The 26420-nt window shown below is 57.2% G+C and overlaps 3 protein-coding genes across 3 annotated transcripts in view; 1 reads left to right on the top strand and 2 right to left on the bottom strand.

Annotated features, from left to right (window-relative positions):
- The window catches only part of SETD2 (SET domain containing 2, histone lysine methyltransferase), a 55944-nt gene extending 48577 nt beyond the window's left edge, over positions 1–7367 (top strand). The window contains exons 21-23 of the mRNA XM_059482890.1: positions 4170–4250; positions 4542–4643; positions 6576–7367. Coding sequence (XP_059338873.1) covers positions 4170–4250; positions 4542–4643; positions 6576–6737 — 345 coding nt within the window. The 3' untranslated portion in view covers positions 6738–7367. The remainder of the gene's footprint in view (positions 1–4169; positions 4251–4541; positions 4644–6575) is intronic.
- Positions 7368–8361: 994 nt separating this feature from the next.
- On the bottom strand, positions 8362–13700 carry LOC132082285 (tumor necrosis factor receptor superfamily member 16-like). Its single transcript, XM_059486500.1, has 6 exons — positions 13296–13700; positions 12247–12331; positions 12105–12164; positions 9611–9782; positions 9394–9533; positions 8362–8554 (listed from the first exon to the last, which is right to left on the bottom strand). Exons 1-6 carry the CDS (start codon positions 13338–13340, stop codon positions 8394–8396), a joined length of 663 nt encoding a protein of 220 aa, XP_059342483.1. The 5' UTR covers positions 13341–13700; the 3' UTR covers positions 8362–8393.
- Positions 13701–14463: 763 nt separating this feature from the next.
- Positions 14464–26185, bottom strand: LOC132081406 (D-serine dehydratase-like). The gene is made up of 8 exons (XM_059485108.1): positions 26125–26185; positions 24115–24264; positions 20626–20906; positions 19059–19245; positions 15298–15419; positions 15038–15227; positions 14860–14965; positions 14464–14783 (listed from the first exon to the last, which is right to left on the bottom strand). Exons 1-8 carry the CDS (start codon positions 26142–26144, stop codon positions 14694–14696), a joined length of 1146 nt encoding a protein of 381 aa, XP_059341091.1. The 5' UTR covers positions 26145–26185; the 3' UTR covers positions 14464–14693.
- Between the last annotated feature and the right edge of the window lie 235 nt (positions 26186–26420).

Below are 26420 nucleotides of genomic sequence, written 5' to 3' on the forward strand. Positions count from 1 at the left end.
GGGAGCAGCAGGGGAAGGTGCTTCCATAGATGTGGGCTTTTATCCCAGAAATTGGGATAAATATGAGGCAAGGGCTGAGGTGACCATCCAAGGGCTTCACCTCAGGCTGGACATGAACTGGCTGCTCCTTCAGGTTTTGTTGCTTACTCCAAACCTGAATTTCCCTGAATCCCTCATTCCTAAACGAGCCATGGCTCTGGCTGACCTCAGGCTGGGGTGGTTCCCACTCACTCCAGAGCTTTAATTCCTTTCTTCTGGGCCAGGGTGGCCGGAAGGTCAGGTTTTTGCTGGCACTGAACTCCCATGGTCGCAGCTCCTGCCTCCAACGCTTCCACCCTGAAATTACAGCCACATTCCTTGGATCTTTTACCCTCCTCCCCACCCCACACCTTTCCCAGATGGATTAAACCCACTGGCACTGTGTCTGACAGCTGCTGCTGCTATTCCCAGTGTTCCTGGGCTGTGGGGGAGGATTTTGATGGAAAGGCACAAGAGGAGTGAGAAGCCAGGATCGCCGTTCCCTTTAAAGCTCACTTGAAATCCTGGTTTTCCCTTGGAAAATGGCTTTCCTGAGGGAGTGGCCCTGCAGGAAGCCAGGCAGGCTGGATGCTGAAGGTTTTGCATCCTTTTAGATGGAAAAAGTTTGGATTTGGGATGAGTTTGTCCCTTCCCATTGGTTCTCCATGGGAAGGTTGGTGTCAGTGGAGCAGATCCCAGCTGCTGGAAAAGAGAACTCCAGGTTTTCCCAAGTGTTTGGCTTTTTGCTCCCATCCCAGGCTGGTTTTCCCCCCATCTTTGTGGCCTTTCCATTCCCATCTCCCCCAGAGGCTGGAAAATAGGGACAGCACCATTCTGGGGATTTTCCTGTGTTAGTTTTCCTGGCAGCCTTAAGGTTATGGGATTTCACTTTGGAGGGATGAGGGAGGAAGGCCTTGATACGGAGGTTTTGATATTAAAATAAATTTAAAATGGAGTTTTAGCCTAAAATTAGGAAGAATTCCCCAAGGAGGAATGGGCACCTTGGCACAAGGAGGAGCTTGGAAACTGAGTTTTCATTTCTCCTCCTCATCCTTCCCTGCCAACTTTGACACCAATTTTTGCCCTCATCCCATGTGGAGAGGGGTTGGATGGGGAAGGGTTTGGGGACAGAGAAGGGTTTGGAGATGGAGAAGGGATTGGTGGAGAAGGATTGGGTGGAGGAGAAGAATTTTGGGGTGCAGAAGGGATTGGTGGAGAAAGGTTTGGGTGGAGGAGAAGGGATTGCTGGAGAAGGGTTTGGAGATGGAGAAGGATTTGGGGATGAAGAAGGGATTGCTGATGGAGAAGGATCCATCATGTAGAAGGGATTGGGGGTGGAGAAGGATTTGGAGTAGAAAAAGGTTTGGTGATGGAGAAGGATTTTGGGGTGAAGAAGGGATTGGTTATGGAGAAGAATTTAGTGATTGAGAAGAATTTAATGATAGAAAAGGGATTGGTAATGGAGAGGGAATTTGGGGATGGAGAATGATTTGGTGGGGAAAGGTTTGGGGATAGAGTAGGATCTGGGAGTGGAGAAGGATTTGGGGCAGTTTGGTTTGGGGATGACAGAGTTTGGGAATGAAAAAGGATTTGGGAATGATGAGGGGTTTGGGAAGGGTTTGGGAATGACAAGGAGTTCAGGAAGGGTTTGAGAATGATGAGGAGTTTGAGAAGGGTTTGGGAATCATGAGGGATTTGAGAAGGGTTTGGAAATCGTGAGGGGTTCAGGAATGGGGAAGGGTTTGGGAATGATGAGGGGTTTGGGAATGAGGAAGGGTTTCAGAAGGGTTTGGGAGCGACAAGGAGTTCAGGAAGGGTTTGGGAACAGTGGGGCTCGGGAATGATGAGAGATTTGGGAATGACAAAGGGTTTGGGAAGGGTTTGGGAATAATGAGGTATTTGGGAAGGGTTTGGGAATGATGAAGGGTTTGAAAAGGGTTTGGGAATGACCAGGGGTTTGGGAATGACAAAGGGTTTGGGAATGGCAGGGCTCGGGAATGAGGAGGGTTTGGGAATGAGGAAGGTTTGGGAGTGAGGAGGCTTTGGGAATGAGGAGGCTTTGGGAATGAGGAGGCTTTGGGAATGAGGAGGCTTTGGGAATGAGGAGGGGTTCAGGAAAGGTTTGGGAATGAGGAGGGCTTGGGAATGAGGAGGCTTTGGGAATGAGGAGGGGTTCAGGAAAGGTTTAGGAATGAGGAGGGTTTGGGAGTGAGGAGGCTTTGGGAGTGAGGAGGGTTTGGGAATGAAGAGGCTTTGGGAGTGAGGAGGCTTTGGGAGTGAGGAGGGTTTGGGAATGAAGAGGCTTTGGGAGTGAGGAGGGTTTGGGAGTGAGGAGGGTTTGGGAATGAAGAGGCTTTGGGAATGAGGAGGCTTTGGGAGTGAGGAGGCTTTGGGAGTGGCTTTGCCGATGGAGCTCTGCAGCCATCCCGGGCCATCTGCTCCCCATTCCCGGCCTTTTGAAGTGGCGGCCGAGCCTGGGGCTGGAGCAGGAGCTTTGATGTCCCTGCTCCAGCCAAGCCCCGGCCATAAAACCTCCCTGGCACGGCTGATTTACACCCTGTCCCTGTGCTCCTGGGTTTTGCAGCTCTGCCCCACAGCCAGGCACGTTTTTAGGGATTGAAAGGGATTTTTTCCTGCTTTTTTTCAGTGTCAAATACTTTTAAAAAGTGGGATTTTTTAAATTAAAAGAAATATTGGGACATCATCAAAGAGCAGGAGAAGGGAAACCTCCCCCAGCTTTCCAAACCTTTAACAAATCCTCTTGTTCTTCCTGTCCTTACAATCCAAGTTGGGATGACCTGGATCCCAGACCTCTCCCAGAAAATGCTGCTGGTGCAGGGATGCTGCTTGTCCCTCCTCAGGCTCCAGGGAGATGGAAGAGTTTGGGATGGGAGCGTGTGGGAGGTGGGTGTGGATCCAGAGTGAAGGGATGGGCTCTGGGATGCAGCTGGAGTGGATTCCACTCCTTTAGTAAGTCAGGGATCAGTACTCAGGGAAGCAGCCAGAAATTCCTAGAAAATTCCCTTTATCTTGACTGTAGCTAAAGATAATCTGTGTGAATGCTTGTGGGGGGCCCCAGCCCTCCCAGCAAATTCCTGAAGGAAAATCCACCACCACAGAACTTATTCCCACTGTGGACCAGCCTGGTTTCCCCAGGACACACTCCTGCTCTTTTTCCAGCTTTTTTTCCAAAGAAAACAAGAACAAGGAGTGGTCCCCGTGCCTCCCAGCCCAGGAGTGTGCTGGGAATTGTGCCAGGATTGGGCTGGGAAATGTGTTGGGACCGAGGTGGGGAGTGGCAGGAGCAGGGCTGGGAAATGCTGGGACTGGGCTGGGGACTGTGCTGGGATCAGACTGGAAATTGTGTCTGGATTGGGGCGAGGAGCCTGCTGGCATTGGGATGGGGAGCTCACTGGGATTGGGCTGGGAATGCCTGCCTTGGGGTGTGGAGCGTGCCAGGACTGGGCTGGGAAACTCACCAGGAATGAGCTGGGAAGTGTGCCTGGACCAGACTGGCATTGGGCTGGGAAGTTCACTGGGATGAACTGGGAAAGTCACCTGAAAGTTCACCAGGATTGAAGTGGGGAATGCACCAGGGCTGTGTGGGGAAGTTTGCTGGGATAAGGCTGGGAAGAGCACCAGGAGAGGGCAGGGGAGTTCTTGAGGCCAGAATGGGAAATCCCTGGTTTGGGGTGGGAGCGTGGTGGCATTTGTCTGGGAATTGTACCTGGATCAGCCTGGGAAACGTGCTTGGAAGGGTGTTGGGAATGGGCTGAGGAGAGCACTGAAATGGGCCTGGAAGCTCCTCAGAACTGGGCTGAGAAGCTCGTTGGGATCAGGCTGGGAAGATCTGGATTGGACTGGGGGGAGTGCTGACATTGGGCTGGGAATGTCCTTGGGAATGGGCTGGGAATGTCCCTGGGAATGGGCTGGGAATGTCCCTGGGAATGTCCCTGGGAATGTCCCTGGGAGTGGGATGGGAATGTCCCTGGGAATGTCCCTGGGAATGTCCCTGGGAGTGGGATGGGAATGTCCCTGGGAATGTCCCTGGGAATGGGCTGGAAGCTGTGCTGCCCACCAGGCTGTGGGACAGGAGCGCTGTCCCCAAGGCAGGACCAGGGAATCATTTCCATCCCTGTGTTCCTCTCCAGTCTTCCAAGAAGCCCAAGACGGCCGAGGCCGACACGTCCAGCGAGCTGGCCAAGAAGAGCAAGGAGGTGTTCAGGAAAGAGGTGAGGGACGGGATGGGGTGGGATGGGATAATGGGATGGGATGGGGTGGGATAATGGGATGGGATGGGGTGGGATAATGGGATGGGATGGGATGGGGTGGGATAATGGGATGGGATGGGATGGGATAATGGGATGGGATGGGGTGGGATAATGGGATGGGATGGGGTGGGATAATGGGATGGGATGGGGTGGGATAATGGGATGGGATGGGATGGGGTGGGATAATGGGATGGGATGGGATGGGGTGGTGGCAGCAGGGAGTGGATCCAGCGCTCTGTGTGTGTCCCACAGATGTCCCAGTTCATCGTGCAGTGCCTGAATCCCTACAGAAAACCCGACTGCAAGGTGGGCCGGATCACCACCACCGAGGACTTCAAACACCTGGCACGCAAGGTGGGAATGTGGGAATGTGGGGGGACATGGAGGGTGCAGGGACATGGGACACAAGGACTTGGGAACACGAGGAGTACGGGAACATGGGGACATGGATACGGAGACACAGGGACCTGGTCACACACAGAGCATGGGGACAAAGGATGTGGAGACATGGGGATGTGGGACATGGGAGCGTGGACACGGGAACATGGGGACACAGGAACATGGGGACATAGGGACAATGGGATGTGGGACTTGGGAACATGGACACAGGAACATGGGGACACAGGAATGTGGGGACATAGGGACAGTGGGTATGGGGACATGGAATGTGGGACATGGGAGCATGGGGACATGGGGATGCTGAAACATGAGGACACAGGGACATGGAGGACAGGGACATGAAGATGTGGGTCCATGGGGACACATGGAGGATAGAGGGATATGGGAACACAGGGAAATAGGGTTTAAGGAGTTGGGAACAGGAGGGGTGGGGGAGCTTGGGAATACAGAGACAAGGAGGATGTGGGACATGGGAACATGGAGGGTACAGGAACATGGGGACACAGGGATAAAGGGACATGGGGACACTGGGACACTGAGATGTAGGAACACGGTGCAGGAACATAGGGACACAAGGACATGGGAAGTACAGGACACGGGGATTTGGGGACACAGGGATATGGTGGCTACAGGGACACAGGGATGTGTGGGACATGAGGACATGGGAGGTACAGGGCCAATGGGGTATGGGGACATGGGGACCAAGGGATGGCCCAGGAAATGGGATTGTGTCATTCCAACTGCCTCCAGCTCCTTGGAGGATGAGGGAAGGGAAGGAGAAATGGTGGAGAGATATTGGGAGAACAGTAGGAAATATTTAGGGAATATTTGGGGAATAACAGGGAATATTTGGGCAATAATAGTGAATAATTGGGGAATAATGGATAAATAACATGGAGGAATAAGAGGAAATATTTGGGCAATAATAGAAAATATTTAGGGAATATCTGGGCAATAATAGGAGAATAACTAAGGGAATATTTGGGAATAATAGGAAATATTTGGGGGATAATTGCAAATATTGGTGCAACAATAATAAATATTTAGGGAATATTTGGGGAATAATAGCAAATTGAATATTAGGAATTATTTGGGGAATATTTGGGAAGTAATATAAAAATAATTTACGGAGTAATAGGAAGTATTTGGGGAAGAACAGGAAGTATTTGGGGAGTAATAGAAAAGTAGCTTGAAAGAACAGCAGATATTGGGAGAACAATAATAAATATTTAGGGAATATTTGGGGAATAAGAGGAAAGATTTGGGCAATAATATTTTGGGAATATTTGGGGAATATTTCAGGAATATTTGGGGAATATTATAACAATGGCTTGGGCAATATCTGGAAGTAACAGAATATTTGAGGAATAATAGGAAAATAGCTTGGGGAATGTTTGGAAAATAACAGCAGATATTTGGGGAACACTACCAAATATTTCAGGAATATTTAGGGAATATTTGAGGAATATTTGGGGGATAATATAACAATGGCTTGGGCAATATCTGGAAGTAATGGAATATTTAGGGAATATTTGGGAAATATTTGGGAGATACTTGGGGAGTATTTGGGGAATATTTGAGGACTATTTGAGGACTATTTGGGGACTATTGGGGAATATTTGGGGAACAATATAGCAATAGCTTGGGCAGTATCTGGAAATAAGAGGGGGAATATTTGTGGAATAATAAGAAAATAGCTTGGGAATGCTTGGAAAATAACAGCAGATATTGAGGGAACAATGCCAAATATTTAGAGAATATTTTGGGAATAGTATGACAGTGGCTCAGGGAATATTTGGGAATAAGAGGAAGCATCTGGAAGTGCCCTGGGGAGTGGCCAGGCCTGGGCTGGGTGGGAATTGCAGGCTGACTCCAGCATTCCCCCAGCTGACCCACGGGGTGATGAACAAGGAGCTCAAGTACTGCAAGAACCCCGAGGACCTGGAGTGCAACGAGAACGTCAAACACAAAACCAAGGAGTACATCAAGAAGTACATGCAGAAATTCGGGATCCTCTACAAGCCCAAAGAGGACACGGAGCTGGAATAGCCCCTGGAATAACCCCTGGCCCTCGGGGGCCCCGATGCCGCTGGGGTTCGCCCTCCCGAGCCACCAACCTGTGAATTTATTATTATTATTATATTATTATTATTATTATTATGACGATGGATTTTTGGTTTTTTAAGGAAAACAAACTTGGTTCCCGTCGCTGAGGACGAGCTGGGCTTTCCCAAGCCTGCTTTTGCTGCTGCAGGCTTTGCCAAGCCCGGCTCTGGCGGCGCTGCTCCCAAGCTCTGTATTATATTTTAACGTATATGTGAATATATTGATAATAATTTGCTTTTTTCCCCGTTGCTTTCAGCCCCAAACATTCCAATCCCACGGGAATGTTTGGCAGGAGACTTTGGGGGGTTATTCCCGGATTTTTAATTTTTTTTTTTTTTTTTTTTGGTTGTTTCCTTGGTTTTTCCTTTTGGTTCTGCGAGGTTTCCTCCGTTTCCCTGTAAATACTGCGGATTTCTGGCCATGTTGATAAGATTGATTTTACTGCTTCGAGCATTTTACTTTATCCAATTTTTACGGAACTTTTTATGTAAAAAAAAAAAGGAGCAAAAAAAGAGAAAAAAATAAAAAATCAAAAGAAAAACAAAAACAAACAAAAAAAACCCAAAAAACAAACCCCAAAATCGACGCTGGGCAGGGCCACAAGGGGGACCTGGCTTGGGATGTCCCCTCTCCCTTGGGGACCTCCTGTCACCCTCAGCATTCCCGGGAATCTGGACCCCCTGGGAAGGGAAGTTTGGGGTGACCTGGGAGCATTTTGGGGTTAGAAATGGCTTTTTCTGTCCCCAGTGCCACCTGCCTTGGGGTCTTTGGGGTGTCCCCTCCTCCTCCTCGGGCTGGTCTGGATGGGCGTGGGACACACGGACACCCTGGGACACGTCCTGGTGACACACGTGGATGCCCAAGGACACACGGACACCTGAGGGGTCCCATCCTTGGGCCATGGCCCTGGGGACATAGGGGACACCTGGGGACACCCAGCCCAGACACCTGAGCACTCACATCACAGGGATGCAGGGACGCATCTTGGGGACAAAGGGACACCTGGGGAACATTCTGGGGACTCATGGTCAGCTGGGGACACTTGGGAGACCCCAGGGGGGCACATTCCAGGGACAAACAGACACCAGGAGGGACACCTGGGAATACCTGGACACCTGAAGGGACACATCCCATGGACACTGGGGACACCCAAGGGAAGACATCATGGGGACAGACACCAGGAGGGACACCTGGGAATACTTCCACACTTGAAGGGACACATCCCAGGGACACTTGGGGACACTGGGGACAAGCAGGCACCTTGTGACACTCAGAACACATCCCCGGAACATGCATGGACACACAGACACCTGAGGACACAAACCCTGGTGGCACCCAGTGACACGTTTAATGCCCCCACCCAGGCGCCAGCCACGGCAAGTCCCCATCCCACCCACCAGAATCCCTACAAAAGTACAAAACCCACGTAAAAAAATTCCCCAGGAATCCATCGGGAAGCGGGAGCACCGCCGGGAGCAGCCGGTGTCGCCGCGGAGGGGGTGTCACACGGCGGAGGGGATGTCCCCCGGTGTCACACGGCGGAGGGGGTGTCCCCCGGTGTCACACGGCAGAGGGGATGTCCCCCGGTGTCCCCCGGTGTCACACGGCAGAGGTGATGTCCCCCGGTGTCCCCGCGGGGCCGGGGCCGGGGCCGCGCCGGTCGCTGCCGGGCGCTCCCAGCTCCAGCAGCCGCTCCAGCTCTCCCGGCTCCTCCTGGCGCCGCGGGGACCCCGGGAGCGGGGAGGGACCCTCGGGGGGCGCTGCGGGCAGGGACGGGGTCAGCGCCCCGGAATCACCCCGGGACCGACGGGCGGGGGCGGCTCCCGACCCGCCTTGGGAAGTGTGGGGGACCCCCGACCCATCCAGGTGCTCCCCGATCCCACTGGGGGCTTCCCGACCTCATCCAAGCGCTCCCTAATCCCATTTAAGGGCTTCCCCACCGCTTTGGGTGCTCCCCAGCCCCACCCCGTGCTCCCCGACCCCTTGCAGGTGTTCCCCAATCCCATTTAGGGGCTCCCCGACCTCATCCAGGTGCTCGGTGATCCCATCCCATCCCATCCCATCCCATCCCATCCCATCCCATCCCATCCCATCCCATCCCATCCCACCCCACTCCATCCCCATCCCCATCCCCATCCCCATCCCCATCCTCATCCCATCCACCCCAAAATTCTCAGGTGCCCCCAAACCCTGACCCTCCCCAGGGCTGGGTATCCCCAAACCCCCAAATGTCCCCCAAACACCTTCGGGGCTGGGTGTCCCCAAACCATTGGATGTCCCCCCAAACCCCCCCAGGGCTGGGTGTCCCGAAATGCCCCCAGGGCCGGATGTCCCCAGATCCCCCCGGGGCCGGCCGTCCTCCAGTCCCCCAAGACCTGGGTGTCCCCAAACCCGCGGGTGTTCTCCCAAACCCCCTCAGGGCCGAGTGTCCCCACAACCCCCTAGATTTGGGTGTCCCCAAACTCGCGAGTGTCCCCCCAAACCCTCCCAGGGCTGGGTGTCTCCACACCCTCGGATCTCCCCCAAACCCCCCCAGATCTGGGTGTCCCCACACCCCCAGGCCCGGCTGTCCCCACACCCGCGGGCCCGGGGCGCTCACGGGGCTGAGGCGGCTCCAGGCCGGCGCTCTCCGGGCAGACTCCGCCGTCCCCCCGCAGCTTCTCCGCGTCCGCCGCCAGCGCCGCGTCCCCCGCGTCCCGCGCCTTGTCCAGCTGCCGCTTCTTCCTGCAGGTGTCCCAGCTGCGGGGACACCGGGGCTCACCGGGGCTCACCGGGGGTCCCCAAACCGCCCCGGCCCCCCGGCACCCCTCACTCACCACTTGAAGGCCACGTAGGCCACGAGCCCCACGACGAGGCCGGCCAGGAGGGCGCAGTACAGCGGGATGATGTCCCCGGGGGGCTCGGGGGGAGCCCCCGACACCGGCGGCGTCACTCGGGGGGTCCCCGGCACCGGCGGGGTCCCCTCAGCGAGCGGCGCCGTGGCCTCGTCTGTGGGAAGGGAGTGAGGACATGGCGGCCCTGCCTCAGTGTCCCTCCGGAGAGGGACGGGGGAGGCGAGAGGGGAGAGAGCCCCGGGTATGGGGACAACTGAGGCACGGTGAGGGGGAGTGAGGGGGAAACTGAGGCACGGTAAGGGGGAAAAGGGGAAACTGAGGCACAGTGAGGGGGAATGAGGGAAAAAGGGGAAACTGAAGCACAGTGAGGGAAAATGAGGGGGAAACTGAGGCACAATAAGGGGGAATGAGGGAAAAAAGGGAAACTGAGGCACAGTGAGGGGAAAATGAGGGGGAAACTGAGGCACAGTGAGGGGGAATTGGGGGAAACTGAGGCACAGTGAGGGGGAATGAGGAGGAAAAGGGAAGCCAAGGCACAGTGAGGGGAAACGAGGGGAAACTGAGGCATAGTAAGGGGGAATGAGGGGGAAACTGAGGCACAGTGAGGGGGGAAAGGAGAAACAGAGGCACAAAAAAGGGATGAGGTGAAAAAGGGAAACTGAGGCACAAAAAGGGACATGAGGGACAAAAGGGGATACTGAGGCACAAAAGAAGAAACGGGATAAAATGGAGGAAACTGAGCACAAAAAAGGGGAAATGAGGAACAAAAGGGGAAACTGAGGCACAAGGGAATGAGGTAAAATGGGGGAAACTGAGGCAGAAAAAGGGAATGAGGTTAAAAAAAGGGAAACTGAGGCACAACACAAGGAAACTAAAGTAGGATATGGGGAAATTGAGGCCTAAAAGGGGAAACTGAGGCAGGACAGGAGGAAACTGGGGAACGATGTGGGGAAACTGAGGCACAATGTAAGAAAAATGAAGCAGGACGGGAGACACAAAAGGGGACAGTGAGAGAAACAAGGGGAAACTGAGGCACAGTGTGGGGAAATCAAGGAATGACACGAGGAGAGAGGCACGGTGAGGGGAAACTGAGGCACAACGAGGGAAACCTGAGGCATAATGTGGGGAAATGAAGGAACCACAAAGGGCAACTGAGGCACAAAAAGGAGAAATTAAGGAACCACAAGGGGAAACTGAGGGACAAAAGGGAAACTGAGGCACAAAACTGGGAAATTAGGGAGCAATGGGGGAAACTGAGGCACAAAAAGGGGAAATTAGCAAGCAATGTGGGGAAACTGAGGCATGAAAGGGAAACTGATGTACAAAATGGTGAAATTAGCGAGCAACACAGGGAAACTGGAGCACAAAAAGGTGAAATTGAAGAGCCACAAGGGGAAACTGAGGCACAGAAGGGGAAATAGCGAGTAACATGGGGGAACTAAGGCACAAAGGGGAAACTGAGGCACGAAAAGAGGAAATTAGGGAGCAATGGGGGAAACTGAGGGACAAAAGGGAAACTGAGGGACAAAAGGGAAACTGAGGGACCACCAAGGGGAAATTAAGGCACATAAAGGGAAACTGAGGCACAAAAGGGGAAATTAGGGAGCAACGGGGGAAACTGAGGGACAAAAGAGAAACTGGAGCACAAAAAGGGAAAATTGAGCAGCAACATGGGGAAACTGAGGCACAAAAAGGAGAAATTAAGGAGCAACGGGGGAAACTGAGGCACAAAAGAGAAACTGGAGCACAAAAAGAGGAAATCAGGAGCAACATGGGGAAACTGAGGGACAAAAAGAGGAAAATGAGGAACCACAAGGGGAAACTGAGGCACAGAAGGGGAAATTAAGGAACCACGAGGGGGAAATGAAGGAGCAACTCGGGGAAACTGGGGCACAAAAGGGAAACTGAGGCACAGAGGGGGAAATTGGGGAGCAACTCGGGGAAACTGAGGCACACAAAGGAAACTGAGGAACCACCAAGGGGAAATTAAGGCACATAAAGGGAAACTGAGGCACAAAAGGAGAAATTAGGGAGCAACGGGGGAAACTGAGGGACAAAAGAGAAACTGGAGCACAAAAAGGGAAAATTGAGCAGCAACGTGGGGAAACTGAGGCACAAAAAGGAGAAATTAAGGAGCAACGGGGGGAAACTGAGGCACAAAAGAGAAACTGGAGCACAAAAAGAGGAAATCAGGAGCAACATGGGGAAACTGAGGGACAAAAAGAGGAAAATGAGGAACCACGAGGGGAAACTGAGGCACGTAAAGGGGAAATTAAGGAACCACGAGGGGGAAATTAAGGAGCAACTCGGGGAAACTGGGGCACAAAAGGGAAACTGAGGCACAAAGGGGGAAATTGGGGAGCAACTCGGGGAAACTGGGGCACAAAAAGGAAACTGAGGCACACAAGGGAAACTGAGGCACACAGGGGGACCCTGGCCAGCCCTCCCGGTGCCCCCCGGTGCCGGTGCCACTCACGGCTGCAGGGCGGGCAGGGCGGGCACGGCTCCTCCGGCTCCTCCTCCGCGGGGCTCCGCGCTGCGGGGTTGGAGCATTTTGGGGTTTTTGGGGTCGTTTTTTTGGGGGTGTTTGTGGGTTCGGGGTGGTTTGGGGTACTCACTGCGGGCGCAGGGTGGGCAGCGGCTGTCGCAGGGCTCGGGGACACCGCGGGGACACGGGGGGCACCCCCCGGCCCCCCCCGGCACCTGCGGGCACAGCGGTCCTGCCTCAGTTTCCCCTCAATCCGATTCCCACTGGGACCCCCCCCCAGCCATGGGAAAGGGGTTTGGAGGGGGGGATTGAGAGCGGTAAAAATAAATAATGAGGAAGGGAGAGGAATAAAAGCGGGGAATCAAACGGGAAGGGTAAAAAAGGAAATAAATAGTAAATAAAAGTGAGATAAAAGGCATTGGAATGGAAAGGAATGAAGAGAAATCAGCGAAATAAAAGGAGGAGAAAGGAAGGGGGAAAGCTGAACTAAGTTAAAGTGGAAGGAAGGAAAAGAACGTGAAATGAAGGAAAATAAAGGAAAAGTAAAGAAAAAAAAAGAAAAATAAAGGAAAATAAAGAAAAATATAAGAAAATAAAGGAAAGTAAAGGAAAGGAAAGTAAAGGAAAGTAAAGGAAAATACAGGGAAGTAAAGGAAAATAAAGAAAAATATAAGAAAATAAAGGAAAGGAAAGTAAAGGAAAGTAAAGGAAAATACAGGAAAGTAAAGGAAAATAGGATAAGTAAAGTAAAATAATAAAGTAAGAAAATAAGGAAAGAAAAAATAGGATAAGATGAGACAAACCAGGGAAGATTAAAAAGGAAAATAAAAAATAAAAGAGGAAAATAAAATGAGATTCAAAAAAAAGAGAATGAAATAAAAGAGGAAAATTTAAAAAAAATTAAAGAAAAAATGAAAAAGGATGATAAAAATAAAATTATAAAAAGGAAAATAAAAAGAAAGCAAAACAGGAAAATAAAAGAAAATAAAGGAAAAAAAGGAGGAAAATGGAATAAAATGAAGGAAAAGGAACTGAACCGAAATGACCCAAATTTAACCGAACCAACCCCAAAAAACTTCAACAAAAGCCAGGGAGCGAAGTGACCCGGAGCGCCCCGGGGCAGCGGGAGACCCGGCCCGTCCCATCCCGCTCCCATCCCGGTCCCGTTCCCGCCCGCACCGGGCTCAGCAGCAGCAGCAGCAGCGGCACCGGGAGCGGCCGCATCGCCGGCACCGGCCCGGGACCCGCTGCGGGCCGGGCCGAACCGGGGCCGGGCTGCTCCGAGCCGCTCCGAACCGCTTCGGCCCCGGCCGGCACCGCGCGGCCTCGCTTCGGCCCCGCTCCGTCCCTGCTCTGTCTCGTTCGGTCCCGTTCGGCTCCGCAGGGTCCCGGTTCGGCTCCGTTCGGCCCCGCTGGGTTCCGGCTCGGCCCCGTTCGGTCCCGGTTCGGCTCCGTTCGGCCCCGCTGGGTTCCGGCTCGGCCCCGTTCGGGCTCGGTTCGGTTCCCTTCGGTCCCGGTTCGGCTCCGTTCGGCCCCGCTCGGCTCCTCTCGGCCGCCCCGTCGCGCCTGGGCCGGGCCGGGCTGGGCGTGGCTCCCCCGGGCAGGGCCGGGCGGGGCGCGCTCCCATTGGCCGTTCGTCGCTTGAGGGGCGTGGCCAGGCTCGGAGCCCCGCCCCTCGCAGCTCTGGCGGCCGCAGGTTCGAGTCCCGCCCATCGGGATGGGTCCGGCTTGGACCGGGCCCGTCCGAGCTGGGATGGACGGCACCGGAGGGACCGCGTCACCCACTCCTCCCGCCACCTCCCCACGGCGCTTCCCCGCGGGAATAAGCGCCTGGAAGCGGGAGAAGCTGATTTATTGAGCCCCGGTGTGGGTGCAGCATCCTGGAGTGGGTGGAGGGACGTGGAGTGGGTGCGGAGTGGGAATGGGTGTAGGGTGGGAATGGGTGCAGTGGGAATGGGTGCAGGGTGTGGGAGTGGGTGCAGGGTATGGGAATGGGTGCAGGGTGTGGGAATGGGTGCAGAGTGTGGGAATGGGTGCGGAGTAGGAGTGGGTGCAGTGGGCATGGGTGTAGGATGGGAATGGGTGCAGTGGGAATGGGTGCAGGGTGTGGGAATGGGTGCAGGGTGTGGGAATGGGTGCAGTGGGAATGGGTGCAGGGTGTGGGAATGGGCGCGGAGTAGGAGTGGGTGCAGTGGGCATGGGTGTAGGATGGGAATGGGTGCAGTGGGAATGGGTGCAGTGGGAGTGGGCGCGGAGTAGGAGTGGGTGCAGTGGGCATGGGTGCAGGGTGGGAATGGGTGCAGTGGGAATGGGTGCAGGGTGGGAATGGGTGCAGGAATGGGTACAAGGTGTGGGACTGGGTGCAACGCCCCTTGTGTGTGCAGGACCCTGTTGTGGCTCTGTGACCCCAGCGTGGGTGCACAGAGTGACTCGGAGCGGCTGCAGGGTCTCGCTGTGGGTGCAGAGCCTCGGTCCAGGGTGGGTGCAGGGTGCCCTCGGTCCAGGGTGGGTGCAGGTGCCCGGGTGGGTGCAGGGTCTGGGTGCGGCTGCATCCCCCACAATCTCCTCTCGCTCCTCTCACCAGCCGCGCACGGGGCGCCAGAGCTCCACCACCTTGCCGGCAGCGTGCACGAAGTACACGGGGTGCATGGCGGCCGTGGCACAGGCCTGCGACAGAGGGGACACCGAGCTGTGATGTGACACGGCGCTGGCACGGGAGGGGACACGCGGGGGTGACGCTCACGTGGAACGGGATGAGCGCCAAGGTGCTCCCCAGCGGGAATCGCTCGAAATCCAGCCGCCCATCCGCGGCCTCCACCAGCCCGTGCTCCTGGGTCAGCCCCACCAGCCTGCGGGGACGCGAGGCCGTCACGGGTGTCACCGCCCGGCCCCGCCGTCCCCCCGCTCCCCGCGGGCGTCACCTGAGCTGGGGGTGGCCCTCGATGGCCGCGCAGCCCGCGGGTCCCCGGTCGCGGCCGTGCAGGCTCAGGGCGGCCCAGCCGCAGTCCAGCAGCAGCTGCCCGCGGTGCGGGTAGTGCCCGATGACCCTGCTGAGCACACGGATCGCCACCTCCTCGGGCCGGCACGAGCCCAGCTGCGTCTGCTGCAGGTCTGCGGGGGACGCGGGCTCAGCCTGGCCGTGTCCCACCCGCGGGGCTCCCTCCCGGTCCCCTTTGCTCACCGTAGAAGAGGTAATTGCCCGGGTGCACCTCGGTGAGCTGCGACATCTCCGGCACCGGGTGGCTGCAGGACGGGGTGGAGCCGATGGTGGCCTGGGGACACGGGATCCCCGCCTGCCGCAGCCTGGGGGACACACGGGGGACACCCTCTGGGTGATGGGGGTGCGGGATGTCACCCCCGCGTCGCCAGAGGTGGGTCTGTCACCCCCGGGTACCACCGGGAATAAGAGCAGAGGTGGGTCCTGCACCTCTGGGTGCCCCAAACACTCAGGGGAGCCATCCAGATGTGGCACGGCCTCCCCGCAGCGTGCCCGGCAGAACTCAAGATGCGACCAGGACACATCCAGATGTGCCCAGGTGCCAGCCAGATGTGCCCGAGAGCCCTCTCAAAGACTCAGGGCTGGTGGGCATCCCTCCAGATCCCCCCAGATGTGGCAGAGGCCCCTCCAGATGTGCCGAACCATGCCCAGATGTGCCAGAGATCCACCCGTTTGAGCTGGACACCCCCCCAGATGTTTTAAAACACTCCCAGATGCGTCTGAGAACCCCAGATGTGCTGGAGATCCCTCCAGGTGGATCTGGGAGCCCCCAGATGTGCCTGGGATCCCCTCAGCTGTGCCAGGCCGTTCCCAGATGTGCCAGAAGTGCCCCCCAGATGTGCCAGGACACCCCCAGCGGTGCCTGGGACCCCTTCCAGATATTTCTGGACCCCCAGATGTGTTGGAACCAGCCCCAGATGTGCTCAGATTTTGGGGAGGGGGTGGGATCTGGGCTTTCCCCCGCCACCAGCCGGTGCCACCCCGGGCCGGTGGCCCCCGGGCCGTGTCCCCAGGTGGGCACATCGCTGTCCCCGGCGTGGCGGGGGTGGAGGTTCCTCCCCCTTTTCCCAGCAGGGCCCGTCCGGCCGCGATTCCCCGCAGGATGCGGCCCCCGCCGGGATGAAAGGGCGGCAGGCGGGAGGGAGGGGACAATGCCCCGGGTCACAGCCACATCAAAGGGCAGCGGCGCCGCCACCACCCCCGGTGCCCCCCGGGCGGGCTTTGAGGGCCCCTTTATGGGGGTGATTCGCATTTACAGCCGACAGCCGCGCCTTGGCAAGGGGACAGCGGCCGCCTTGACCCTTCCTGTCCCCCAAATCCCCAAACCCCCAAACCCCCAAATTCCCAAATCCCCAAACCCCCAAATTCCCAAATCCCCAAACCCCCAAATCCCCAAACCCCCCAAATCCCCAAACCCCCAAACCCCCCAAATCCCCAAACCCCCAAACCCCCAAATCCCCAAATCCCCAAATCCCCAAACCTCCAAATCCCCCAATCCCCAAACCCCCAAATCCCCAAACCTCCAAATCCCCAAACCCTCAAACCCCCAAATCCCCAAACCTCCAAATCCCCAAACCCCCAAATCCCCAAACCCCCCAAATCCCCAAACCCCCAAACCCCCCAAATCCCCAAACCCCCAAACCCCCAAATCCCCAAACCTCCAAATCCCCAAACCCTCAAACCCCCAAATCCCCAAACCTCCAAATCCCCAAACCCCCAAATCCCCAAACCCCCCAAATCCCCAAACCCCCAAATCCCCAAACCCCCCAATCCCCAAACCCCCAAACCCCCCAATCCCCAAACCCCCCAATCCCCAAATCCCCAATCCCCAAACCCCCCAAATCCCCAAATCCCCAAACCCCCCAAATCCCCAAACCCCCAATCCCCCAAATCCCCAAACCCCCAAATCCCCAAACCCCCAAACCTCCAAATCCCCCAATCCCCAAACCCCCAAATCCCCAAACCTCCAAATCCCCAAACCCTCAAACCCCCAAATCCCCAAACCTCCAAATCCCCAAACCCCCAAATCCCCAAACCTCCAAATCCCCAAACCCCCCAAATCCCCAAACCCCCCAATCCCCAAACCCCCAAACCCCCCAAATCCCCAAACCCCCCAATCCCCAAACCCCCCAATCCCCAAATCCCCAATCCCCAAACCCCCCAAATCCCCAAACCCCCCAAATCCCCAAACCCCCAAACCCCCGAATCCCCAAACCCCCGAATCCCCAAATCCCCAAACACCCAAACCCCCAAATCCCCAAACCTCCAAATCCCCAAACCCCCAAATCCCCAAACACCCAAACCCCCAAATCCCCAAATCCTCAAACCCCCAAATCTCCAAATCCCCAAACCCCCAAATCCCCAAACCTCCAAATCCCCAAATCCCCAAATCCCCAAACCCCCAAATCCCCAAACCCCTAAATCCCCAAACCCCCAAACCCCCCAATCCCCAAACCCCTAAACCCCCCAATCCCCAAACCCCCCAATCCCCAAATCCCCAATCCCCAAACCCCCCAAATCCCCAAATCCCCAAACCCCCGAATCCCCAAACCCCCGAATCCCCAAATCCCCAAACACCCAAACCCCCGAATCCCCAAATCCCCAAACCTCCAAATCCCCAAACCCCCAAATCCCCAAACACCCAAACCCCCAAATCCCCAAATCCTCAAACCCCCAAATCTCCAAATCCCCAAACCCCCCAAATCCCCAAACCTCCAAATCCCCAAATCCCCAAACCCCCAAATCCCCAAACCCCCAAACCCCCAAACCTCCAAATCCCCCAATCCCCAAATCCCCAAACCTCCAAATCCCCAAACCCTCAAACCCCCAAATCCCCAAACCTCCAAATCCCCAAACCTCCAAACCCCCCAAATCCCCAAACCCCCCAAACCCCCAAACCCCCCAATCCCCAAACCCCCAAATCCCCGAATCCCCAAATCCCCAAACCTCCAAATCCCCAAACCCCCAAATCCCCAAATCCCCAAACCCCCAAATCCCCAAACCCCCAATCCCCCAAATCCCCAAATCCCCAAACCCCCAAATCCCCAAACCTCCAAATCCCCCAATCCCCAAACCCCCAAATCCCCAAACCTCCAAATCCCCAAACCCTCAAACCCCCAAATCCCCAAACCTCCAAATCCCCAAACCCCCAAATCCCCAAACCCCCCAAATCCCCAAACCCCCAAACCCCCCAATCCCCAAACCCCCCAATCCCCAAACCCCCAAACCCCCCAAATCCCCAAACCCCTAAACCCCCCAATCCCCAAACCCCCCAATCCCCAAATCCCCAATCCCCAAACCCCCCAAATCCCCAAATCCCCAAACCCCCCAAATCCCCAAACCCCCAAACCCCCGAATCCCCAAACCCCCAAATCCCCCAAATCCCCAAACACCCAAACCCCCAAATCCCCAAATCCCCAAACCTCCAAATCCCCAAACCCCCAAATCCCCAAACACCCAAACCCCCAAATCCCCAAATCCTCAAACCCCCAAATCTCCAAATCCCCAAACCCCCAAATCCCCAAACCTCCAAACCCCCAAACCCCCAAATCCCCAAACCCCCAAATCCCAAACCCCCAAATCCCCAAACCCCCAAACCCCCAAATCCCCAAACCTCCAAAGCCCCAAATCCCCCAAACCCCCAAATCACCAAATCACCAAATCTTCAAACCCCCCGAATCCCCAAATCCCCAAATCCCCAAACACCCAAACCCCCAAATCCCCCAAATCCCCAAATCCCAAATCCCCAAATCCCCCAAATCCCCAAACCCCCAAATCCCAAATCCCCAAATCCCCAAATCCCCCAAATCCCCAAACCCCCAAATCCCCAAACCCCCAGACCCCCAAACCCCCGAATCCCCAAACCCCCGAATCCCCAAACCCCCAAATCCCCAAAACCCCCAAATCCCCAAACCCCCAAATCCCCGCTCGTCCCGGCCACTCACGCGGTGACGAATTCCAGCACGGCGGCCGTGGTGTCCCTGGCGATGGCCTGGATGGCGGCGATGTCGCGACAGCCGTAGGTGTTCCCGCAGTGCGCGTAGACCCCCACGAGCGTCACCAGCTCCGGGGAGCCCTGGGCGATGGCCCGGGCCAGCGACAGCGCCTCGGGATCCGTGGGGCGAATCCCGGCTGGGAGGGGACACGGTGTGACGGGGGGTTGGGGACACGAGTGAGTGGACAGCGGGACATGGCCCCCACGGAGCATCCTGGCGGTGGGAATGTGGGGATGGGGTTGGGGAGTGCCTTGGTGGGGCTTTGGGGCCGTTTCTGCTGCACCAGGTGTGGCTGGGAAAAATGACTTTGGAGGGGCTGAGATGCTCCATCGTGGTTGGGATGGAGAATCTGGGGCCTTGGAGGGACATGGGGATTCCTTCTCGTGAAACATCCTTAAATAACGATTTTGAAGGTGTTTAGATGCTCCATTGTGGTTGGGATGGAGGATCTGGGGGCTTGGAGGAACATGGGGATTCCTTCTCATGGAACATCCTTAAATAACGATTTTGGGAGGGTTTAGATGCTCCATCGTGGTCGGCATGGAGGATTTGGGGGGTTTGGAGGGACATGAAGATTCCTTCCCATGGAACATCCTTAAATAACAATTTTGGGGGGCATTAGAGGTTTTGATGGAGGATCTGGGGGCTTGGAGGAACATGGGGATTCCTTCTCATGGAGCATCCTTAAATAACGATTATGGGAGGGTTTAGATGCTCCATCGTGGTTTTGATGGAGGATTTGCGGGTTTGTAGGGACATGGGGATCCCTCCCTATGGAACACCCTTAAATAGCAATTTTGGGGAGGCTGAGAGGCTCCATCGTGGTTGGGATGGAGAATTTGGGGGCTTGGAGGGACATGGGGATCCATCCCCTGCAGCACCCTTAAATAATGATTTTGGGAGGGTTTAGATGCTCCATCATGATTTTGATGGAGAATTTGGGGGCTTGGAGGGACATGGGGATCCCTCCCTATGGAACACCCTTAAATAACGATTTCAGGGGGTTTAGATGCTCCATTGTGGTTGGGATGGAGAATTTGAGAGCTTGAAGGGAGATGGGGATCTATCCCTATGGAGCACCCTTAAATAACAATTTTGGGAGGCTGAGATGCTCCATTGTGGTTGGGAAGGAGGATCCGGTGGCTTGAAGGGACACGGGGATTCCTCCTCATGCAGCATCCTTAAATAACGATTTTGGGGGGGCTGAGATTCTCCATCGTGGTTGGGATGGAGGATTTGGGGGCTTGGAAGGACATGAAGATCCCTCCCTATAGAACACCCTTAAATAATGATTTTGAGCGGGTTTAGATGCTCCATCATGGCTTGGAGTGACACAAGACATCCTCCCCTGAGGAACACCCTTGATCAATGACTTTTAGGTGGCTTCAACGCCCCATCCTGGTTGAGATGCCGGATCTGGGGGCACTCAGAGCACCCCACCCCAGGGGCCGGCACACGATGTCCCCTCCCTGCATTTGGGGATGGGATTTGGGGATGGGATTTGGGGCTCACCTACCTCGGGCATTGCCGCAGTCCAGCTTGAGCCAGACCAGCCAGCGCTTCCCTCCGGGCAGGGGGTTCTGCAGCAGCATCTCCAGGCCCTGGGGGCTGTCCAGGAGCACCTGGAACCGCTGCAGGCGCTGCGCCAGCGCCGAGCACTCGGCCAGGCGCCAGCGCGGCACCGGGAACGCGTACAGGATGTCATCGAAGCCCCCGGCCGCGAAGAAACGCGCCTCGGCCAGCGTGGACACCACGATGCCACGGCGGGAGCCGCCCGTCGCCAGCTCCGCGCCCTCCCTGCCAACCAGGGAGTGAGCAGGAGCAGGAGGAGGAGGAGGAGGAGGAGGAGGAGGAGGAGGAGGAGGAGGAAATGATGGGAATGGAGGGAAATGCTGGGGGCGGTTCTCGGAAGGTGCTGGGGAGATGCTGGGTGATAAGGGTTGGGAGATAGTGGGAGGATGTGGGATACTGGGAAAGAAGATGAGGGGATACTGGGAGTGAGGATAAGGGGATACTGGGAGGGAGGATGGGGGATACTGGGAGGGACGGTGGGTGGATACTGGGAGGATGGGGGATACTGGGAGGGAGGATAGTGAGGTACTGGGAGTTAGGGTGAGGGGATACTGGGAGGTTGAGGGGATACTGGTAGGGATACTGGGGGGATACTGGGAGAGATGATGGGGGGATACTGGGAGTGAGATAGGGGGATACTGGGAGTTAGGGTGAAAGGATACTGGCAGGATGAGGGGATACTGGGAGTGAAGATGGAGGCATACTGGGAATGAGGATGGAGGGATACTGGAAGTAAGGATGGCGGATACTGGGAAGATGGGAGGATACTGGAAAGGAGGATGGAGGGATACTGGGATGGAGGGTGGGGGGATACTGGGAGTAAGGATGGCGGATACTGGGAGGGAGGGTGGGGGGGATACGGGGTGGGGGGATGAGGGGATACTGGGAGGGAGGATCAGGGATACTGGGAGTGTGGATGGGGGGATACTGGGAATGAGAATAGTGGGATACTGGGAATTAGGATGGGGGGATACTGGGAGTGAGGATGGGATACTGGGAGGGAGGATCGAGGGATACTGGGAGGGAGGATGGGATACTGGGAGGGAGGATGGAGGGATACTGGGAAGGAGGGTGGGGGGATACTGGGAATGAGGATAGTGAGACACTGGGGGTGAGGATGGGGGGACATTGGGAGGAAAGCTGGGGGGATACTGGGAGGATGGGGATGATGAGAGGGAGGATGAGGAGGCTCCTGGAGGGACACTGGGAAGATGCTGGAGGGGTGCTGGGGGAGAAGTTGGGTGCAAGGGAGAGGATGGGGGATACTGGGAGGATGGTGGGGGCATACTGGGAGGATGGTGGGGGCATACTGGGAGGGAGGATGGGGGATACTGGGAGTGAGGATAAGGGGATGCTGGGAGTTAGGGTGAAAGGATACTGGGAATGAGGATAGCGAGATACTGGGAGGATGGTGGGGGATACTGGGAGTGAGGATAGTGAGGTACTGGGTGTTAGGGTGAGGGGATACTGGGAGGGATACTGGGGGTACACTGGGAGAGACGATGGGGGGATACTGGAAGTGAGATAGGGGGATACTGGGAGTTAGGGTGAAAGGATACTGGGAGGATGAGGGGATACTGGGAGTGAGGATGGGAGGATACTGGGAATGAGGATAGCGAGATACTGGGAGGGAGGATGGCGGATACTGGGAGGATGGGAGGATACTGGAAAGGAGGATGAGGGATACTGGGAGGATGGTGGGGGGATACTGGGAGGATGGTGGGGGGATACTGGGAGGATGGTGGGAGGGAGGGTGGGGAAATGCCCGGGGGGAAGGTGGGGCTGATGAGGGGGTGCTGGGGGGGATTCTGGGGAGGCGCCTGAGGGAAGCTGAGGGGCGCTAAGGGGGACACTGGGAGGGATGTGTGGGATCGATGGAGGGATCCTGGGGAGGGGGAGGTTGAGGAATGCTGAGGGGGGATTTGGGGAACGCTGGAGGGATTCTGTGGGGGAAAGCGGGGAGGATGCTGGGGAGAGGCTGGGGGTGAAGCTGTGGGAATGCTGGGGAAAACTGGGGCAGGACTGGGACGTGCTGGGTGGGAAGGAGGGGTGTCCTGAGGGGAAGATGGGGAGACACTGGGAGGGACACTGGGAGGATGCTGGACAAACTGGGGGATGCTGGGGTGGGATAGTGATGGGGACAGTGGGAGATACTGGGATGACGGGGAGGATGAGGAGATGCTGGAGAAGGATTTTGGGGTGAGGATGAGGAGATGCTGGGGGAAAACTGGATGAAGGCTGAGGGGCACTGAGGGGATCCAGAAGGATGGGGGGCATTCAGGGGAGACCCCGGGTGGCTCTGGGTGGCACTCACAGGGTTTTGGGGCTCTGGATGGCACTCACAGGGTGTTGGGGGGCTCTGGGTGGCACTCACAGGGTTTTGGGGCTCTGGGTGGCACTCACAGGGTGTTGGGGGGCTCTGGGTGGCACTCACAGGGTTTTGGGGCTCTGCGTGGCACTCACAGGGTTTTGGGGGGCTCTGGGTGGCACTCACAGGGTTTTGGGGCTCTGGGTGGCACTCACAGGGTGTTGGGGCTCTGGATGGCACTCACAGGGTTTTGGGGGGCTCTGGATGGCACTCACAGGGTTTTGGGGGGCTCTGGGTGGCACTCACAGGGTTTTGGGGCTCCGGGGTGGCACTCACAGGGTTTTGGGGGGCTCTGGGGTGGCACTCACAGGGTTTGGGGGGGCTCTGGATGGCACTCACAGGGTTTTGGGGGGCTCTGGGGGGGCACTCACAGGGTTTTGGGGCTCTGGGTGGCACTCACAGGGTTTTGGGGCTCTGGGTGGCACTCACAGGGTTTTGGGGGGCTCTGGGTGGCACTCACAGGGTGTTGGGGGGCTCTGCGTGGCACTCACAGGGTTTTGGGGGGCTCTGGGGTGGCACTCACAGGGTTTGGGGGGGCTCTGGGGGGGCACTCACAGGGTTTGGGGGGGCTCTGGGTGGCACTCACAGGGTTTTGGGGCTCTGGGTGGCACTCACAGGGTGTTGGGGGCTCTGGGTGGCACTCACAGGGTTTTGAGGCTCTGGGTGGCACTCACAGGGTTTTGGGGCTCTGGGGTGACACTCACAGGGTGTTGGGGGCTCTGGATGGCACTCACAGGGTTTTGGGGGGCTCTGGGTGGCACTCACAGGGTTTTGGGGCTCTGGGTGGCACTCACAGGGTGTTGGGGGCTCTGGGTGGCACTCACAGGGTTTTGGGGCTCTGGGTGGCACTCACAGGGTGTTGGGGGCTCTGGGTGGCACTCACAGGGTGTTGGGGGCTCTGGGTGGCACTCACAGGGTTTTGGGGGACACTGAGGTGGCACTCACAGGGTTTTGGGGCTCTGGGTGGCACTCACAGGGTTTTGGGGGGCTCTGGGTGGCACTCACAGGGTTTTGGGGCTCTGGGGGGGCACTCACAGGGTGTTGGGGGCTCTGGGTGGCACTCACAGGGTTTTGTGCGTTTTCACGTGTGGCCGCAGGCGCAGCCCCAGCGCCCGGCAGCGCTCCCGCATCCTCTCGGCGTTCCCGCGCAGCGTGGCCAGGTCCAGGGTCAGCGCCGGGGTGGGCAACTGCTCCAGGGGGGCTCCGAGCCACGAGCTGGGAATGTGGGGAGGGGCGGGAGAACCTGCTGTGAGCCCCCACCCCGATCTAAACCCACCCTGCACCCCCAGAACCTGCTGTGAGCCCCCAGCCCAATCTAAACCCACCCTGCACCCCCAGAACCTGCTGTGAGCCCCCAGCCCAATCTGAACCCACCCTGCACCCTCAGAACCTGCTGTGAGCCCCCACCCCAATCTAAACCCACCCTGCACCCCCAGAACCTGCTGTGAGCCCCCACCCCAATCTAAACCCACCCTGCACCCCAATCTAAACCCACCCTGCACCCCCAGAACCCGCTGTGAGCCCCTGTCGCAGACATTTCTCCACAGAAATCCTTCCTTTTGGATTTCTGTGTCTTCGGGAGGCCAGAGGCCTCTGAAGACAAGGTAAACAATTATTATCAGCTGCTGTAGAATACAATAAGATTCACCTTGATTGGCTCATTTTCTATGTTTATAATTAAGAGCCAATCATCAGTTCAAGCCAGGGGACTGAGTCCTTGGCCACAACTTTGTTGTGGGTTCTTTTCTATTCTATTCTTAGCTTAGCTAGCAGCTCTGCAAAACCTCTCTCTATATTCTATTAGTATAGCAATAATGTATTATATATCATATATTAATAAATAAGCCTTCTGATCAAGATACAAGATTCACCGTCTCTCTCTCACCAGCAGCGGCCCACACAGGTCGCTGTAATAAGCCCCCACCCCGATCTAAACCCACCCTGCACCCCCAGAACCTGCTGTGAACCCCCACCCCAATCTAAACCCACCCTGCACCCCCAGAACCTGCTGTGAGCCCCCAGCCCAATCTAAACCCACCCTGCACCCTCAGAACCTGCTGTGAACCCCTCTCACCTGAACCCACCCTGCACCCCCAGAAACCCCCGTGCCCACCTTGCACCTGCCTAAAACCACCCTGCATCCCCAGGGGAGGGTGCTGGGGGTCCCTGTTCCCAGGTGGGGGCTGTGGGATCCCCCAGGGATGTGGGCCTGGGGGGATTTTGGGTGGGGATGGTGCTGGGGCAGCTCCAGGGTGTCCCTTCCTCCTTGGGGGTTTCCTGGAGTCAGGTGGGTGCTGGGACTGGGGTTTGGGAGAGTGGGAAACGGAGCAGTGGGAACACCTGGGACAGCTGGGACAGCTGGGACACCTGGGACAAGGACACCTGGGTCACCTTGGAGAGAGATACTGGAAGCAGGGATACCTGGGACTGGGATCTATGGAACAGGGAGGGACACCTGGGACTGGGACACCTGGGACTGGGAAATATGGGACTGGGACACCTGGGACTGGGACACCTGGGACTGGGAAATTTGGGATTGGGCAAACTGGGACTGGGACACCTGGGACTGGAACACCTGGGAATGGGTGGTCTGGGATGGGGACATGGGGCAGAGGGACACCTGGGGCTGAAACACCCGGGAAAGGGACACTTTGGGGGCGCTCCCTGGGACAGGATGCCCGGAGCTGGGTCACCCGGGATGGAGCCAAAATCCGGGATCGGGGACACCAATCCCACCTCCATCGGGACGGGAACCCTCCAGCAGCGTGTCCCCCCCATCCTGGTGTCACCTGCCCCGCTCGTGTCCCCTCCACCGCGGTGTCACCTGCCCCGCTCGTGTCCCCCCCATCCTGGTGTCACCTGCCCCGCTCGTGTCCCCTCCACCGCGGTGTCACCTGCCCCGCTCGTGTCCCCCCCATCCCGGTGTCACCTGCCCCGCTCGTGTCCCCCCCCATCCTGGTGTCACCTGCCCCGCGCGTGTCCCCCCCATCCTGGTGTCACCTGCCCCGCTCGTGTCCCCCCCATCCTGGTGTCACCTGCCCCGCGCGTGTCCCCTCCCGGCCGGGCCCTGCCCACCTGTCCGTGTGTCCGTCCATGGCTCCGTCCCGCTGTCCCGGCGGTGCCGCGGTGTCCCCGCGGGTGCCCTGGCCCCACGTGACGCGGTGGCACGGCCGGCGGAGCGGGGACAAGGGTCACTGCCGGCCGAGGGGCCTCGCGGGGGTGGCGGGGCCAGCGCAGGACGCGCTCGGAGCCGCGGCCAGCCCGGGACGCGCCGCCAGCCCCGGATGCGGAGAGACAAAGGCGGAGCGGGGCGGGGGCGGCCGGGACCCCCCGCGCTGGGGACACTCGGCTCCCGACACGGGTGAGGGGCT

The sequence above is a fragment of the Ammospiza nelsoni genome, chromosome 1 (genome assembly GCF_027579445.1).
Source record: "Ammospiza nelsoni isolate bAmmNel1 chromosome 1, bAmmNel1.pri, whole genome shotgun sequence".
In the NCBI taxonomy this organism is placed as follows: Eukaryota; Metazoa; Chordata; class Aves; order Passeriformes; family Passerellidae; genus Ammospiza; species Ammospiza nelsoni.